Genomic DNA, 19,110 nt, shown 5'->3' with positions numbered 1-19,110 from the left:
AATGTATTCTGTAAATGTTGCATGACTGAAAGTCAGAAAATATTTTGCATTAACAATATATTATCGGCATCCATAGCTGAACCTTGGAGTCCAAGACTTTTACCTACTACTAATGTTTCTAGGAGTGGCTTTTGTTTGGTCGGAATAGGTTCACAAAATCATCCATTAAGTACCTTCAGAATGCTTAAAAATTTAAAGATGGAGACAGTTCTAAATGTCTAAGTATTTTTTCATCTGCTTGATATCTTTTATTTATAGAATTCATCTTTTGCTAATATGTTTAGTAATTTTTTTTGTCAGTCATAATATGTTTTCTTAAAAATCTTTGTTTTTTGAAGTTTAAAGTATTTTTATCTAAATAGATTAAATGATAATTATCCCGCTTTATAAATTTACCTCTTTGGTAGTAACACAGCACTCCCTTGTCCTTAGCAATCCGTGCACTAGTTTTAGTAGATGTTTGTACTTTTGCTTGATTAAGCACTTGATTACTAAAAGGAAAATACACCCTACTGGTGTCTAACTGTTCTAAAATGGAGGTGGCAATGGTTATAATTGAATACCACTGAGTTGTCTTAGCAGCTATAAGGAAGCATTTATTCCTGGCTCTCTAACGTCTAATATACCTTTAGTGTTGAAAAGCCAGATTCTGGGGAGGTGAACTTTTACCCTTTATTTAATTTGGCATCTGTTGTGCTATGTTCTCTGAGAAAACACTGCTAACATTTTCCATGAAAATAGCCTAAAACAAGAAGCAAATCCATATGACCACTAAAACAGATACATCCACATGTTAAACGCTACACCTATCTAAACCATAGGATATCTGAGAGTAAGGGATTTTTTTAAAGTATAAATTTTTTTATTTTCAAAATATATGCAAAGTTAATTTTCAACAGTCAGGCTTGCAAAATCTTGTGTTCCAAATTTTTTTCCTGTCCTCCCCACTCTCTTCTCTAGACAGCAAATAATTCAATATATGTTAAATATGTGCAGTTCTTCTATACATATTTCCACAATTATCATTGCTGCAAAAGAAAAATCAGATAAAAAAAATGAGAAAAGAAAACAAAAAGCAAACAAATAACAACAAAAAAGTGAAAATACTATGTTGTGATCCACATTCAGTCTCCATAGTCCTCTCTCTGGATTAGATGATTCTCTATCACAAGTATGTTGGAATTGGCCCGAATCACCTCATTGTTGAAAAGAGCCACTTCCATCAGAATTCATCATCACATAATCTTGTTGCTGTGTATAATGTTCTTTTGGTTCTACTCACTTCACTTAGCATCAATTCATGTAAGTCTCTCCAGGCCTCTCTGAAATCATCTTGTTGATCATTTTTATAGAAGAATAATGTTCTGTAACATTCATATGCCATAACTTATTCAGTCATTCTCTAATTGATGGACATTCAGAGTAAGGGATTTTTAAAAAAAGGCATAATTCACTTTGTTATCATTATATGGAAGTGGTTTGGAGATGAGGGTGGCCTGAATTGGACTTACTGATCATAATTTTTCAGTTGTGACTTCTAGTATTATAAAAATAAGTAGGTTCCTTTGCTGCCTTTTCTCTAAGGCAGTATGCTATATTAAAGGAAAAAAGCGAGAAGAAAAAAGACTTTTCTGTGGGCTCAAATATTGAAAAGAATTTTTCCAGGGACATTTCAAAGTGCTGAAGGTAGGTTAGTTAAGTTGTAGAGTCAACATTTACAGTCTCTTGATGTTAATCAAAACCCTAAAAGGACACATTTTGGTTCTACTTCTCCCCTTTTAGTGACCTTTCCCAAATTAATGTTTCTTGAATAGGTTCCTAATTGGTCTTCTGGCATTTAGCTGTAATCTCTTTCCAATCCATCTTTTATAGCTGCCAAATTGAGGTCTTACTATGTTGTTCTCTAGCTCAGGAAGCTTCAATGTCTCACTGTTACCACTAGAATAAAATAGAAATTCCACTGTCAGTTTTGTTCTAAAAATGAAATCTACCCTCAGATATCCCATTAATGATGATCTTCAAAATACTGTACTATAGTCCCTGAAAGTATTTTTTAAAGAGTTTAAGAATGTTTTGAATTATGATAGTTTGGTTAGAATAAGTGAATGGAAATTTTGAAGTGGACAGCCTTTATCTGAGTGTGTAAAAATCTTGGTGTGCAGAATTTGTTTTCATTACTTTTATAGTCACATCTCAATTATTTGATTAAGTAAATCTATGATATAAGAAAGGCAGGTATTTTTGGTAAAAAAAAAAATCACTTTAAAATAATTTTAGTGAGCAGCAGTATGTCTCTTATGTTCTACCATTTTCTCTGAAATCAAGGAATAACTTTTGTAATGTCAACAATTGGCAGATGTTTTTCAGCTTAACTGTTGTTTGATAGGTTGTTGATGATGACTTCAGTACCTTCACTTATTGCTTGCTCTTAAAAGTAGTAAAGACCATTATCCTAGAATTCTTGAAACTTGGTTATAAAGTGAGAATAAACCTATAGATCATAGTACTCCTTAGAGAAAAGTGTCTTGAATAGGTTACTGTCAGCTACATAGGTTTTAGAATGTCAGCAGAAGGTTCTTTTTGGAATAAAACTGTTAACCTCATCTGTTAAACAGGATTTTCATATATATTGGATCCCCTAAAACTCTTTGCATTGCCCATGTTTTAGTAAATAGTAAGGTCATAACAAGATTGCCTGAAACTTATTTGTCAACTTCTATGGATGATATGAAATCTAGAATACTGAAGACTGAGTGACCTCAAAGACTTACTACTCTGTCATTCCCAGATGTGATATGATGTGATGGTCTCTTTTCAGATAAATAGAGGTCATATGACCACAGAAGCTAAAAGGGCAGCAAAAATGGAAAAGAAGATGAAAATTTTGCTTGGTGGCTACCAATCTCGAGCGATGGGACTAATGAAACAGTTAAATGATTTATGGGACCAAATAGAGCAAGCTCACTTGGAACTTCGTACTTTTGAGGAGTTAAAGAAACATGAGGATTCAGCAATTCCAAGAAGACTAGAGGTAATATGGTTCTTCCTTGTGGCCATTTGATTTTTATTACTTTATAATAAAGAGTGATGAAACAAATTAAACTTGTGTGATAGCTATCTACATTTCAGCCCATAAAATTTCCTTAATGACCAGACATTCTGAGGCTCTGTCAACTTTCTTTGACCATTTATTTCTGTTCACTTTTCTTTTTATTTGGTTGTGGTTAATGTGTACTGTATTCTTCTGATTCTGCTTTTTTTGCTTTGTACTATTTTTAGATATCTTCATAGATTTTCTATGTTAATCATATCTCTTTACAGTTTTGCTATAGTAACATACCATCATTTATTCAGCTATTCCCTTATTGGACATTGATATTTCCAGTTTTGATAATCTTTGAATAATAATCTTTGCCAAAATTTGAATAATACTGCTATATAAATCTTTGAGAAATTAACATTTTCTCCTCCATCATCTTTCCTGTTTTTTCTGCTTCCTTTTCTTTTCCTTCCTCCTTCCATTTTGTGGGTGTGAAGTGGTACTTCACAGTCATTTGAAGAAACAAGGACATAAAAGTTAAATAACTGAAGTTGAATGTTCAGAATAGAGTTTCTTTATTAGTGAAGCTGAATGATTTAATAAGTGGTCATTGTGTTTCTTTCTTTGTAAATTATTCAACTATGTTAACTTTTATTTATTACTAGATGGAATATTTCATAAGATAGTATAATTTAAAAAAAATTTCATATTTTTGTTTTCCCAAGTGTTTAAAAGAAGATGTTCAGCGACAGCAAGAAAGAGAAAAGGAACTTCAGCAAAGATATGCAGATTTGCTCCTGGAGAAAGAGACTTTAAAGTCAAAATACTGAAACAGCATTTGAATTTTGTTATAAAGAGTCTGATGCTTGTTTTCATCTTTTGGAAGAATGAAGCTGATGTTTATGTTCATCAAAACATTTGCCTGTTATCTATGACTTTGAGTTTGTTATTTGTTTTGAATGGATTTCATCATCTAGATTCTTTATGTATAAACTCTGACTCCACAAAACTTTTTAGAAGTTAATTTATTAAGAGAATCATCTTTCTTTTAGTAATGTCATGTTTGCTGAATTTTTTTTTTAGTTTGACCTTTAAAAATCACATTTTTTATTTTTAAAAGTGTTCTTAAACATGTTGCCTGTGAGAAAATTCTTGAATAAAAATTAACTAAAATTTTTGAGAACTATCATGCCTTCAGTGTTGGCAAATATTCATTAATTTTATTAATATCTCTGTGCCTTTTTAGTTGCCTAAGGGGTATGTATGGTGAGGGGAGGCCATTGAGAAAAGAGTGATCAATGGGAGAGAGAGAGAGAGAGAGAGGTACATCAGTAAGATTTGGATATTGGGTAGTTCTGAGAGAGGGAAGTTGAAGGGGATTCCAAGGTTACAAATCTGGGACCAACAGAAATGGGGAGTAGGAGGTGTAAAGAGGAATAAATAATGACGCATTCTGTGTTTGACATACTAAACTTCATATCTATGTGGAGGTGCCAAAAAAGCATAATAGGGAAATGGAGTTCAGGATAGAAATTAAACCTGAATTCACAGAAGTGACTGTTATTTGTGCAGAGCTGAGAATTCCATGAGGGTTGATAAAAATACCAAGGGAGAATAGAGAATGAGAAAAAGAATGAAAGTAAGACTTGTTCCTCCAGTAGATTTTTTTGTGTGTGTGTATGTGTGTGAGGGAGTGCAATTGGAGTTAAATGATGTGTCTAGGGTCACATAACTAGTAAGGTGTCTGAGGCTGAGTTTGAATTCAGGTCATCCTTCAGGGCCAGTGCTTGAGTCATCTACTACCCCATCTACTGCACCTTCATAGTAGATTAAAGCAATTAAAGCAGTTCTGTGGTTTTACTTCATACCTATCAGATTAACAAAGATCACAGAAAAAGTTAAAATTGCAAATATCAGAAAGAATATGGAAAAGCAGGAACATCAAAGCACTATTGGGGGAGTTTAAATTGGTCTATTTCTGGAAAACAATTTGGATTTTTAAAGCCTTAACATCTTATACTTTAATTCTCTTCCACATATTCTGTGTTCCACTGTCACTGACCTCCTTGCTGTTTTATATACAACACTTATTTCTTTATTCCATCCATTTTCAGCTTTGTAATATATACCTAGAATTTTTTTTTGGTCTCATCTCCAACTACATCTCTAGCCCTTCTCTAGTTTCCTTCTGATCTCAGCTAAAATCACACTTTCTGCAAGAGGCCTTTCCAATGCTTGTGTTAGGTTAGATGCATTACACTCGAGATAGTCTGTGAACTCCCCAAGAACAGCAACTGTCTTGCTTTTCTTTGTATCTGCAGCACTTAACACAATGCCTAGCACATAGCAGGTGCTTAATAAGTGCTACTAGACTAGTGTTTTCCCCCTGTGATTACCCCCAATTTATTCTGTTTACTTTTATTTGCATGCAGTTGCTTTTATGTTGTCTCTCCCAATAAGACTGTGAGCTCGTTGAGGGCAGAGACTTTTTTCCTTTTTTTCTAACTTCAGCACTTAAAACAATTCTTGGCATAGTAGATACTTAATTTGATGACTTGAGAACAGTTTGGAATACCAGAAAAGTCACTGAACTGTAGATAGTATTTGTCCGACTATTGAGCAGCTATTTCAAGATCAGGAAATGGGGGGAAATATCCTAGATATACAAAAATAATTAGTAAACACTTTTTCTATTAACAAAAAATAGGAAACAAAGCATGGGCCCCTTGATTAATGAGTGGTTAGATAAATTCTGGTATATGAATGTAATGGAACATTCATTGTTCATTGGAAATGAGGAATAAGAATAATTCCAAGAAAGTTGGAGTGATTTGTGTAGATTAAGCATGGCAAAAGCAGCAGATCTAATGGTTTTTACACAATGACTGTAATGTAAAGGAAAACAGCATTGAAGTATGTCTAAATTCTGAACAATACAGTAATCAGTTGATACCAGGATCAACAGTCCTCTTTATGAAACACCTTTTTCCTTATCAGATGTATACAGGCTGAGCCATACATTCTCAGCTAGGGCTATTGTGTTGGTTATACTTTGTGTGTAAGTGGGGTAGCATTTCAGTTTTTAGTATGTTTGGAAGAGGAAAGGGATAAGATAAAATACATATATGTGTGTGTATGAATATGTATATGTGTATATATATATATTTTTTTTTTTAATTTTTTTTATTTGTAAATATCGAGGATAGAGCCTAGAAATATATTTAAGAGCAAAAGAATAAATGACAAAAAAGGAGGTGTGTGTGTGACCATTAAGCAGTTTGGTGGTCAAGAGAATGAGAATTGGAAAATTGTTGGCAGGCTTGGAGTGCAATTTGAAGTTTGGGAGGGGAGATTGGTGGGAGACTAGACCAGTTATGTGTTTTAGGAAACTAAAAGCAAGTTTAGGACATTGCCTTGAGAGATGCCATAAATTGAAAGTCTGAATAGATTGAAGGAGTTTACTTCCATAATTGTTTTTAAAAGGAAAATGTGAAAAATGATGCACTTTTGTCAGTTTGAGAAGTATTTGATATCTGCTAGGTTTTAAGAGAAGGCTGAGAACCTGGGCAACAGCATCCAAAGAAGATAACCTACAAGAGGAATTTATAATCATCCTTTTCTATAGGAATGACAAGGAAGACTCAAGCAGGAGGACTGGGGAGAGTGGGAATAGGGAAGTGCTAATGAAGTTAAGAAGTGCTAACAGTAAGCAAAGACTTGAAGAGACCTGACGCAAATGCAGATGTGATGAGGTCCTCGGTCACTAGGTGGGGCTGGCAGAGAAAGTCTCAAGTATTGATAAAATTACTCTGGGGTAAGCAGGAAGGGCACAGACGGGAATCACCTCAAACTTATGGTCCCCTCCTCCCGTGTAGGTTGTGAGTAACCACACCTTACTGTATTTAATCAGAAAGCCAAGTTATGTCAACTGTCTGAGGTTAAATTTTCCCCATCTGTCAGTAGTTCACGTCATCTTTGCCGAATCCTTTTGAGTTATCCCACCATGGCATTCTGCCTTGGGATATTTCCACTCACCTCTTCCCCATACCTTGTGGTGTCTTTCATCTCCCATCACCTCTCATGATGTCTTTATCCTTGTTAATTGTTATATGTTCTCCCAAATCTATACCATTTCTAGTGTCTATGTATATCTACATTTTGTCTGCAACCTCTTCTCATAAATAAATCTACCATTTGCCAAAGAGAAAGGCCATTGTGAATTCTTCCCGGGATTGAACATTTGGTGCCAATTACTCTCCTAAATCCCATCATTTGATACCTATATGAATCTCAGCATTTGGTGCTCAACCTTAAACATCAGAATGAGACATTTTGGGGCAACTTGAGAATTTATTTTTCTTGACCAAGTATGTTACTTATTTTTAATTGAGGGGAAAGACAAATGCTTATCGAGAAAAATAAAGAGTAACAGGTGATGTGAACTCTAAACTAGCTAATTCTCTAGAATTGCTAAAATGAGCCTATTCTGTTCCTATTATCAATGATAAGCAGGTCAGTTTTTCCAGATTTGTCTTGTTCGATCCCATAGAATGATGTGAAATAGAGCTCTCATCAGTTCGTCTGGCCACTTATAGTGCTTCAACTTCTGAGATAAGATTAACATAATTTTAGACTATCAGCCTCCTTCCTGGATCCTACTCGCCCTTCTCTCCCAAGACTTTAAAAGTTATTCCCCCCAAAAGCACATTGCTAATAAGTATGATTTAGCTTTGTTTGAGTCCGTGAGCTATTTCATATAATAAGTGGTAAACTTTTGTAATGAGTGATGGATGTCTGGAATAAATTTCTTTATATCATGAATTAAATTATACTCTCCCAAATCTATTTCATATTTTTACTTCATAGGAGTGTCCAAAAGGCATTGGATTGGTGGGGGGATTGGCAATGAATTCAGTTTTATGTTGAGCCAGGGATCCCAAGGCAGACTACATAGACCTGAAAGTCATCTGCCTCAGGGAAATTTAACCTACAGGAGTTGGAGCTCACAACATGAGACAGAAAAGACCCCTAATACAGACCTTCAGGGCTAGACTTAGAGTTAATGAGTGTGATACAAATCATGAATCAGCAAAGGAGACAGAGAAAATGTGCTTAAATCAAAGCACCCACGAGGATAAAGTGCACAGGAAAGTGGTAGGCAGTGTTAAATGCTGCGAAGGTCAATTAGGTGAAGGTTGAAAAGAAGTCTTAGATTTGACAATTAAGAGATCATTAACTTTGGAGAGGGCCGTTTCAGTTGAATGGTGATGTCCAAGCTAGATTTCAGAAGTTTAAATGCTACCATTATTCACAAAGTGGAGGAAGAAAAAGTAGTCTTTCAAGACAACCTAGACTCGGGTAGGCAGAGGTTGGTTCGGGGAGTCGGGGACTGTGCTGGCTGCTGCCAGTTCTAACTCACAATAGACTTTAGTGGCCCTGCGAGCCAGAGCCCAAGAGCCTTCGACAGGAGGTGAGGGCCTTAGAATGAAGGAGGGCTTGTTTTCCATCCCGGTCTCCATTGCTCTGGGGAAGGCTTGGGGATTAATATTCTGCTCACTGCAGTGCTCTTCCTGCCCCTAACATTGCCACTGAGCCCTTTGCTTTAGACCACTCATTATAGTCACAATTTGTCTGTTATTTGTAACCAGTGAAACGTGCCTTTTCATAGCCTGCCCAGGAGGTGGGGGGCACATGTGATAACTTAGTCAAATCAACATGATACTTATTTCATTTCCCTGCATAGTTGACTGCAAAGAGTCTTTTAAAAGCAATTTTCTGAGACCTCTCCGTAGGCCATTTGTTATACCGGAAGCTTTCTTTCTCCCCAGAGGGCCTTGTGATTATAACCTGGAATGAGAAAGCACTACTATTAGAAATATTTGGTCCTGGAAAACTTGAGTGAAGTTTGAGGCTGAGGCATGGGGCGGACAGGGGGATTGCCAGCCAGCTTGCACAGTTATTCCCTGTTACTGGTCTGACAGACAGAGTGCGATTCATTTGGCATTTTGATGGAGAGGCAGGGAAAAATATTAGCTCTATGCCTCCAAAGACGCAGAGTTTTCTCATGTGCCAATTAAGATTCTCTGTACTGCCAGAATATTCCAAATATAGAAATGCATAGGTATGTGTGCACACTCATGTATAATGTAGATGCATGTGTGCATTTTTGTATCTATACAAATATGTATAAATACATGTGTATATTCTTTTTAAAAATTAATTTATTTTAAATTTATGCAATAAAACAAGCACACAGATATGCACACATGTATGTATATGTAAAAATATCCTATACATCTATTCCTGTATTCATACTATTTTATTTCTATTCATACTTCTATTCTCTGGATGCAGATGGTGTCTTTCTTCAAGTTAATTTGGGTATTTAGAATAAACAAAATCGCTTATTCACTCAAAGTCGTTCTTAAAACAATATTGTTACTACATACAATGTTCTCATGGTTCTGTTCATTTGGCTTTTCATTATTTCATGAAAGCCTTTCCATGTTTTTCTAAAATCTTTGAGCTCATTATTTCTTATAGCACAGCAATATTCCATCACAATTCTTACCACAACTTGTTTAGCCATTCCCCAGTTGATGGGCATCCCTGCAATTTCCAGTTCTTTGCTACTACAAAGCGAGCTGCTATAAAACATTTTAGAACATATAGCTTCTTTTCTTTTTTCCTCTAATCATCTTTGGAAGTAGACCAAGCTGTGGTTTTGCTGGGTCAAAGGATAAAGGTAGATTAATAACTCTTTGGGCATAATTCCAGGTTGCTCTCCTGAATTGCTCAATTTTTTTACATCCTCTCCAACATTTGTCACTTTCCCATTCTATCATTTTAATTAGTCTGGGTAGATATAAAATGATATCTCAAGGTAACTTTAATCTGTATTTAATCTACTTCAGCATTTTTCATATAACTATAAATTGTTTTGATTTCTTCATTGGAAAACTGTTTATGTCCTTTGATTATTTATCAGTTAGGGAATGACTTGTATTCTTACAGATTTGGTAAAGTTCTTTTTATAGTTTAGGTTTGTGAGCTTTCTCTGATAAACTATAAACTGCCCTTCCCCCCAATTTTCTGCTTTTCTTTTGATCTTGGCTATATTTGTTTTATCTTTTTAACTTAAAAGTAATTGAAATTATCCATTTTTAGACTTAAGTTTGCTTTCTATCCCTTGTTTTATTCATAAATTGTTCACCTCTCCATAAGTCTGATAAATATGTTCCATGTTCTACTTTTCTTGTACAATCTCTCTTTATAAATAGGTCATTTATCCATTTTGACCTAATCTCTGTAAATGATGTGAGATATTGGTCCATGCTCAGTTTCTGCTATCCTGCTTTCAAGTTGTCCCAACAAATTTGACCAAATAATGAATTATCCCCAAATCTTATGTTTTTACACTTGTCAAATATGTTATTATTTTTATTTGTTGCTATAAACTATATGTCTCTGTCTATATATGTCATCTAGCTTTCATTTCTTAGCCAGTACCAAATAGTTTTGATAATTACTACCTTATATTATAGTTTAACATCTGGTACTGCTAAATTCCCTTCATGAAAAGTTTCTTCTCAAACCGGGGTAGATAAGCAATTTGTCTGTAACTTAGAATTGCTTGGGGCACAGAGGGGTTAGTGACTTGCCCACTCTATATGTGTCAGAAACAGGATTTGAGACTAGGTCTTCTGAACTCTAAAACTGGTATTATTGCTTTGCATCATTTTCTCTCCCCCATTCCTTTCCTATTCTCTCTCCCCACCCCCACCCCCACCCCATTTGAAATCAATCCATTCTTTTTCAAATTTTCCTAGAGCTCTCTGGAGCTCTCTTTTGATGTATTTGAAAAAATAAAATACAATTAAAAATAAAAACTCTTTTAAAAACCAGCAACAAAAAAACCCCATGTCCTCCTGAGTCCATTGTAAGGACTTTATATAATTTATATAAATTCAGTCAAGAAGATTTTTAAAAATATAAAAATAGCTTTTTATTTTTCAAAATACATGTAAAGATAGTTTTCAACATTATCCTTGCAAAATCTTGTGTTCCAAATTTTTCTCCCTCCTTTCTCCTCTCCTTCCTCCCTAAGACAGCAAGTTATACAATATAGGTTAAACACATGCAATTCTTCTAAACATATTTCCACATTTATCTTGCTGAGCAATAAAAATCAGATCAAAAGGGAAAAATGAGAAAGAAAAAAACCAAGCAAACAACAAAAACAACAAAAAACAATACTATGTTGTGATCCATATTCAGTGGATGTGGATGGCTCTTTCCATCACAAGTCTATTGGAATTGGCCTGAATCACCTCATTGTTGAAGAGCCAAGTCCTTCATAGTTGGTTATCACATAATCTTCTTGTTGCTGTGTACAATGTTCTCTTGGTTCTGCTCACTTCACTTAGAATTAGTTCATGTAAGTCTTCCAGATTTTTCTGAAATCAGCCTGCCCGTCATTTCTTATAGAACAATAATATTCCATTACACCATAACTTATTCCGTTATTCCCCAACTGATGGGCATCCTTGTCACTGCAAAAAGGGCTGCTATAAACATTTTTGCACATGTGGATCCTTTTCCCTTTTTTATGATCTCTTTGGGATACAGACCCAGTAGAGATACTGCTAGATCAAAGGATATGCACAATTTGATAGCCCATTGGGTATAGTTCCAAATTGTTGTCCAGAATGGTTGGATTAGTTCACAACTGCACCAACAATGTGTTAGTCCCCAGTTTTCCCATATCTCCTCCAACATTTATCTTTATCTTTTCCTGTCATCTTAGCCAATCTGAGAGGTGTGAAGTGGAACCTCAGAGTTGTCTTCATTGACTTTTCTCCAATCAATAGTGATTTAGAGCATTTTTTCAGATGACTAGAAATGACTTTAATTTTTTTCATATAAAAATTGTCCGTTCATATCTTTTGATCATTTATCGTTTGGGGAATAACTTGTATTCTTATAAATTTGAGTCAATTCTTTATATATTTTAGAAATGAGGCTTTTATCAGAAACATTGAACATAAAATTTTTTCCCACTTTTCTAAAGAAGCATTTATTAAGCACTTGTTATATACATGATACTGTCACCATGTAAAACACTTGATTAACTCTAAAATATGATGTGGTCCAAAGCATCCTGGGAATCTCTGAAATCCTTTCAGAGAGTCTACAAATTCATAATTAGTTTTAGTTTTTAAAGTGATCAATATCTATAACTATAACCCACATAAACAAAAACTCTTTGGACAGATCCTCAATCATTTTTAATAAGATAAAGATATTGAGAACAAAAGTTTGAGGACCACTGCTCCAGGACACTGGCCCATGTTCTGTGTACCCCTATACTCACATCTATATTGTATTTTAGAGTAACTAAGTTCTTCACATAGAAACAGTACCATGTACACAAAACATGCTTAATAAATTATGTTGGCAACAGATTAGATGGAAAGGATGTGGGAGAAGCAAAGATGACAGTTGCCTAGAGAATAAAATATCAACTCTTCTGGTTGACTCTATTAACTCTTGACAATCTGCTTTTTCCCCCCAAGCTTTCCAATTTACTAAGACATTCCTTTCCAATCTGCTCTCTGCAGTTTAGTCATGCTGGCTTAACTCACTGTTCTGAGCACAGGACACTCCATCTTTGGTTTGCATGGCTTGGCAGGGGCTGTCCCCCATTCCTGTAAGGCACTCCCTCTTCACTTGCATTTCTCAGAACTCCTAACATATTTCAGGCCACAGGTGCTATATTTTACATGAAGAGTTCCCTGTCCCCACCTCAACTGGTAGTGCCTTCCTTCTCTTAACCACTTAATGTTAATTTTTTTCTTAATTTTTATTTTTAATTTTGAACTTGAACATCAAAAAGAACACTTCTATACACACAGCAGAGCACACTCAAAAAGATTCTCTAAGAAACATTACATCTCCATTGTATTTCCTTGCCTTTTAGAGGCCCCTAAGTGATACAGTGGATAGAGAACTGGGTTTTGAAGTAGGAAGTCATGTATTCAAATATGGTCTTAAAAGCTTATTAGTTGTGTGACCCTGGATAAGTCACTTAACCACTGTCTGCTTTGGTTTTCTCAACTGAAATGAATAATACCCATGCCTCCAAGGGTTGTTGTGAGGATAAAATGAAATAACATTTGTAAAGTACTTAGCACAGGGACTCTGGCATGAAGGAGGCACTTAATAATACTCATTTCCTTTTTTCATTTAAAAAATATATAAGTTCTAAATGTTAACTTTTAAAATTGTCCTACCTGTTTATGTTACTTTCTGAACTTTCTTCTGTTCATTTTTGGAAAAAAAAAGTTTCAATGACTTTTTTGGGGGGAGGGGAAGATTGATATTATTATTGCTAATCTTCCCCATCCTATTAAAAATCACAAGAAAGAAAGAACAAAAAAAAATCTTGTAACAAATAAATACAAGACAAGCAAAATTAATCTACAAAGTGTGGGATGGATGGGTATTTGTTTGGTTTCCACAATTATGAAAATTAAATTGGAAAAATGAAACAAATTAGAAAGCTGAAACCCACAAGGATATCAAAGATTCATCGAGAGTGGAGGTCATTTTCCCCCAAGAGAATGTAAGCTCTTTGGGGGACAGAGACTGACTTTTGTAATCAGGAGTGATGGCCTGAGATTTAAAAGAAACCTTTTTGCTCTTTGTCCCTAGCTTTCCACTGTTGAAGCTTTTCCGAAGCCTGAAAGAGTGGCTTCATTTATGAAGCTTATCTACAGTTTTAAAGGACTTTTTTTTGTTGTTGAAGTCACTTCAGTTGTGACTGACTTTTGTGAGCCCATTTGGGGTTTTCTTGGCAAAGATACTGAAGTGCCATTTTCTTCTCCAGCTCATTTTGCAGATGAAGAACAGGGTTAAGTGACTTGCCCAGGGTCACACAGATAGTGTCTGAGGCCAGATTTGAACCCATGAAGATGAATCTTCCTGATTCCAAGCCTAGAGCTCTATCCACAGTGTCACCTCGTGGCCCTTTAAAGAGCTCCCCAGAAACTTTGCTGATACTTATTTGGTGAATTATCAAAACAAACCAATGAAAACCTGCTCCCTTTTCTGAGACAATGGGTTCTGTTGCTCTTTAGGAGAAGATAGACTGAGAGAAAGGCTCAGGAGGCAGATGTGTTTAATTTTAAACGGAATTCAAACATCAGCTATTGTTGTAATTATTTTGGCACTTAGCCCATTTCAGAATTTGCCATATTGCCAGTTCTCTGATATAAGAAACACATCTCCAGCTGTGGCAGCTCAGCAAGATGGAAGCACATGGGCAATTGCCATTGTATATAAATGGACATTTTCCATAACCGAGGCAGCCACGGTATATGCAGCACATACTGGACACTTGAGTTTGCATCCTTGCTCTGCTACTTAATGTTAAATGAGTCTGGGCAAACCACTCACCTCTTTGTCCCCGAGTTTTCTCACAGGTGAAATGGGGACTAATCATACTTGCATTGTCTACAGTTGTGAGGAAAATGCTTTGCAAATCCTGAAATGCTAAAGAAATGGGAGCTATTATTATAAAGGATGGAAGAAATATTTATCCTCTTTTAAAATATGTGGATGTTGCATCTTCTGAAATAAACTGGAAAACTCACTATAGAGTAGAAGCCATCTGGTCGACTGGAGAGAATAATGAACTTGAATTCAGAGGCTTTATTTCTGGCTGTTTGTGTTTTATGCAATCTGTATATGTGTGTGTGTGTGTATGGGGGTGGGAGAGAAGTTGGTCCCTGACCTTTTGATTTCTCTCCAGCCCCTTTGATATAATCATAGAAACTTAGAGGCAGATAATGGAGATAAGATTAATTAAATGAAGTACAAATGTTTCAAAAAATGAATTTTTTCTGATGGAATTAGAGACATTTTCTTTCCCTTGATTAGAGAGTGGAGAATGCCTTCTGAAATTTCCATTTAATGACATTTCCCAGGCCAGCCATCTATTCATTTCTTAAGTAGGATTTCACCTCTCTAATCTTCTCCATCATGCTCCTACACTGGGTAGCAACTCTCCTCCTGCTGTCTTCTCTATTAGACTGTAAGCTTTTTGAATGTGGAGTCTATCTTTTGCCTTTTTTATTGTATCCTTGGTTCTTAGTGCCTAGCACACAGTAGTCACTTAAATGTTTATTGACTAGATAGACCATTTCCTTGGTAGTCTTTAACAATTGAGTTTCACAATTCTGGAACAGAGTCTAAGCAAGAAGCTGCTTTGGAGTATACGACCCCTTCATCTCTACCAGAGGGAAGAAGGGATCTCTCTTTCCCCCCACCATTGGCCATGGCATTTTTCAGGGGAGCAAAGACTCCTTAGAGCTGGAAGGAGTCTTTGCTCCCCTGAAAAATGCTGAAATCCAGTGTGTGATTTTGATGCTGAAATCCAGTGTGTGATTTTGTAAGAAGCACAACATTCAGCACAGAGCAAGGAAAGATTGTTGAGAGACATTTGGGTCAGGAAGCAGCTTCAAGGAAGCAGAGAAGAGAGCCAAACCTGGATTAAAGAGAGAATGAGCCCTGGTAGTCGGGAGTAGGGCTGTAGAGAAAGAGAGCAAGGAAACTGAGCCGAACAACCTCCATAGCAGATGTTGTGCTTAGGGGAGAGCAATATGAGGACTTAACAAGAAAAGAAATTGTGCCTGGTACTAAAGTCAAGAGCATTTTTGGCTATATATCTATATACCTCATAGTCCAAGTATATATTCTAAATTTGTATTCACTCTTTATATGATACTATGTGAGGATATACACTCCAGGTTTTTGAGGGGGAATAATACAAATTATTATAGAAATTGTTCTTACTACATCATTTTAGTAAATGCCCTTATTTTGAGGTAATTATTTCTGTTCTATATCTTTTTTCTACTTAAAAATTTCTATTTTATTCTATTAATCTGGGAATTTTCTGCTTTTGTAATTTTGTTGGCATATACTTGGACAAAGTAATTTCTAATGGTTTCCTTTTTTCCTTTTTATTTTTTATAAGTTCTGCTATTTAATTTTTAATGGTGGTAATTAACTTAAAATCAAATTAGTTAGCAGTTTCCTTCTGGCTACTTGCAGTATTTTTTTTCTTTAATTTAGGAACTTTAGATTTTGGCTATATTCCTAGATATATTAGTCTATATTCTTGGATATTTTCAGAATAAGGTTTCTTTCAGGAGGGTATCAATGAGTTCTTTTATTTTCATTTTGTTCTCTGGCTCTAACAGAGCTTGTCAGTTTCCTTTTAGTATTTCTTGAAAAATGGTATGCAGGTTTTTTGTTTGATCAAGGTTTTCAGGAAGTCTATTGATTTTTAATTATTTCTTCTGGACCTGTTATCTAGGTCAGGTGTTTTGTCACTTTTCATTTTCTTGGAAAAATAATTTCAATCTTTAAGTTACTTGAATAATTCTTGTCATTTTTAAAAGTCATATAGGATTGATTGCCTCATTTTTTTCCCCAGGGAATCTATTGCTTGGGAAGGGATTTTTACCTTCTACATCATTTACTATCCTTTCAATTTTTTCATCCACAGCTTTTATTTTAATTCTAATTTTATTTTAAAATCATCCAATTTATTTCTTCCAGTCATTCTTATTGTCCTTGTGGCCAGTTTCCTTCTGTGACTCTACTAGTATATATTGTAGGGTTCTGCCCTTTGGCTGTGGTTATTTCTCAGGCTCCTCTTAATTAACAGAATTTCTTCATCATATTTGGCAGGGTTTTTTTTTTATTTGCTCAGGTGTTTTCTTGTGTATCCCCCCTTCTCTCTGGGGTTACAGGTTTCAGATTTCTATGCTAGGGTTTACGTTGGCATCTCTGGTATAACTCCTTGCATAGTCATTGTTTGTCTCCGAGTATCTTTTCATTTTGAAATTTTGGATCGGATGGAGGTGCATACTGGTGCTTTTTTATATTTTGATCTGAGGTCCTCTTGTGTGCTTGGAAGATCTAGGTTTCTCTCCATATTTTCATGTTGTTATGAAGTTTGGGCCTGAGTGGTAGTTGGTTAGGGGGTCGCCTAGCACTGGAGGCCATCTCCACAGATCAGGGTCTGAATGATGGTAGGGGGAGAGAGCAGAGGAGGTGGGAAGTGGGAAGTAGGTGATGGGGGACAAATACCCTTTGCTATCTCATTACCAGATAGTGGTGGAAGGTTGGGATGAAGTGAAAAACTGCTACCAGTACTACATCACTAATTACATCAACCTTATAAAATCTGATCCCTTTTGAGTTTGCAAAATACTTTCACATGCTTTAATCTTACTGGGTCCTTTCAACAACTGGGTGAGATAGGACAGATATTATCTTTATTTTACAATTGGGAAAACCTGAAGTACTGAAGAGCTAAAGAGGCAACGTAGAAGTACTGGGTTTGGCATCAGAGGAACTGGGTTTGGATTTCATCTCTACTCCTCTTTCTTTGATCTTGGGCCTTTTCTTCATCTCTAAAATGAAGAGTTTGTGCTAGTCTCTGAGGTTCTTTCTGGTTCTAAATCCTAGAGAATAGAATAGTGAATAGTGAATAGAATTCTCTTTTCTTAAAGAGACCCATCTGTAAAAGCTTCCTTCCAATAACCTTCCTAATCATCATAATGGAAGATTGAAATGGTCTCTACTTGCAATTTTGGTTTCTGCTTTATCTGGGTCAAAACCAAGGAGGGGGAAATGGAGGTCCTCCATGGGAGGTCTGCCAACCCTTTGATAGACAAAGAAGAAATTTCGATAATCTTTTTCTCCTTCACTATTTTTATAGACATTTATATGAGTTTGCATTTTGTTATAGTGTTTTATTTTTCCAAATTCATGCAAATATAGTTTTTAACATTCACTTTTGCAAAACCTTATGTTCCAAAATTTTCTCCCTCTGTCTTCACCTCTTCCTTCCCCAAGTTAGCAAGCAATCTAATATAGGTTAAACATATGAAATTCTTCTAAATGTAAGAAATTTCTAAAATCTTGTGGCATTATATTTTATACTCCTCAGTTGATCCTTGCAACTAGTGCAGTTAGGGGAAATCATTGTCCTCATTTAGCAAATGATGGAAATGAAGGTCAGGAAAGATGATGAAAGGGCTTATTCAAGGTCACACAAGGTCAGGTAGGAACTAGAATCCAGGGAAAGGGTGTCACGAAAATAACTTCATCCTATTTTAGCCTTGATGCAATAATTAGGTCTCAATTTATCACTCATGGGCAGGTCTTAGATGAAATGTTAAAATGCTTTTGAACTGGAATGTGTTTAGATCAAGGAAACTTGGCCATAGCCCAGGGAGCATCTCTAAATTATTAGACAAATAAAGAAGAGATGGGATTTCAAGAAACTGAAGCAAGAGCATATCCCTGGGGAAAAATAAGCTAAAAGAGAAGAGACAGGGCTCAGCTTCTTATCCAGGTTTTCTCACTCCTTTCACCCCTTCCCCACCCATTTACAGGAGAAGAAGCTAATGAGTTTCAAAGGAACCAGAGGATGTCATGCCTTCCATTTTCCATTCAGTGGCTTCGCCAGATCCTCACATTAGCTAGTTGGCAGTGACTCTGCTTAGGAACAAAAGTCAAACTAGATTGATAGGTTGTATAAAGAACACAGAAAATAAATCATTTTAAAGGGAACTTCTTGAGCACCTCATGAATGGGAGAAAATACTTCCAGTAACCTAGAACTGTGAGCTACTCTTTTATCACATGTATTCTTTAAAGTTGAACCCAGTTTCTTCTGAATTCTGTATATAATTTATGGGGCAGTGTATTACAGATGTGTGTGTGTCTTGGGGTGGAGGGGGGTAATTTGTACTAATTATTCTTAATGTATCATCTTAGTATATACTCCTTTTGAAAAGCTACTTAAGGTTGGCTGAACAAAGTTGATTTTTAACTGGTATTCTTTGGAGAGAACACTCAAAATGGTATCAGACCTCTGATCCTCAGGCATGTATTCCAAGTTCATATTGTATTGTCAGATTGGACTCTAACATAGTGATGTCATTTTGGTCCTCATTGAGAATGAAAGATAACAGCCAACCAACTGGGTCA

General features: G+C 35.6%; 1 protein-coding gene across 1 annotated transcript in view; it reads left to right on the top strand.

Annotated features, from left to right (window-relative positions):
• Positions 1 to 4,226, top strand: part of CDC5L (cell division cycle 5 like) — a 46,505-nt gene extending 42,279 nt beyond the window's left edge. The window contains exons 15-16 of the mRNA XM_003769088.4: positions 2,819 to 3,031; positions 3,766 to 4,226. Coding sequence (XP_003769136.1) covers positions 2,819 to 3,031; positions 3,766 to 3,870 — 318 coding nt within the window. The 3' untranslated portion in view covers positions 3,871 to 4,226. The remainder of the gene's footprint in view (positions 1 to 2,818; positions 3,032 to 3,765) is intronic.
• Positions 4,227 to 19,110: the final 14,884 nt, after the last annotated feature.

Source organism: Sarcophilus harrisii, chromosome 4 (assembly GCF_902635505.1).
Source record: "Sarcophilus harrisii chromosome 4, mSarHar1.11, whole genome shotgun sequence".
In the NCBI taxonomy this organism is placed as follows: domain Eukaryota; kingdom Metazoa; phylum Chordata; class Mammalia; order Dasyuromorphia; family Dasyuridae; genus Sarcophilus; species Sarcophilus harrisii.
The sequence above is the reverse complement of the archived record's forward strand: the minus strand, read 5'-3'. Positions and strand labels throughout refer to the sequence as shown.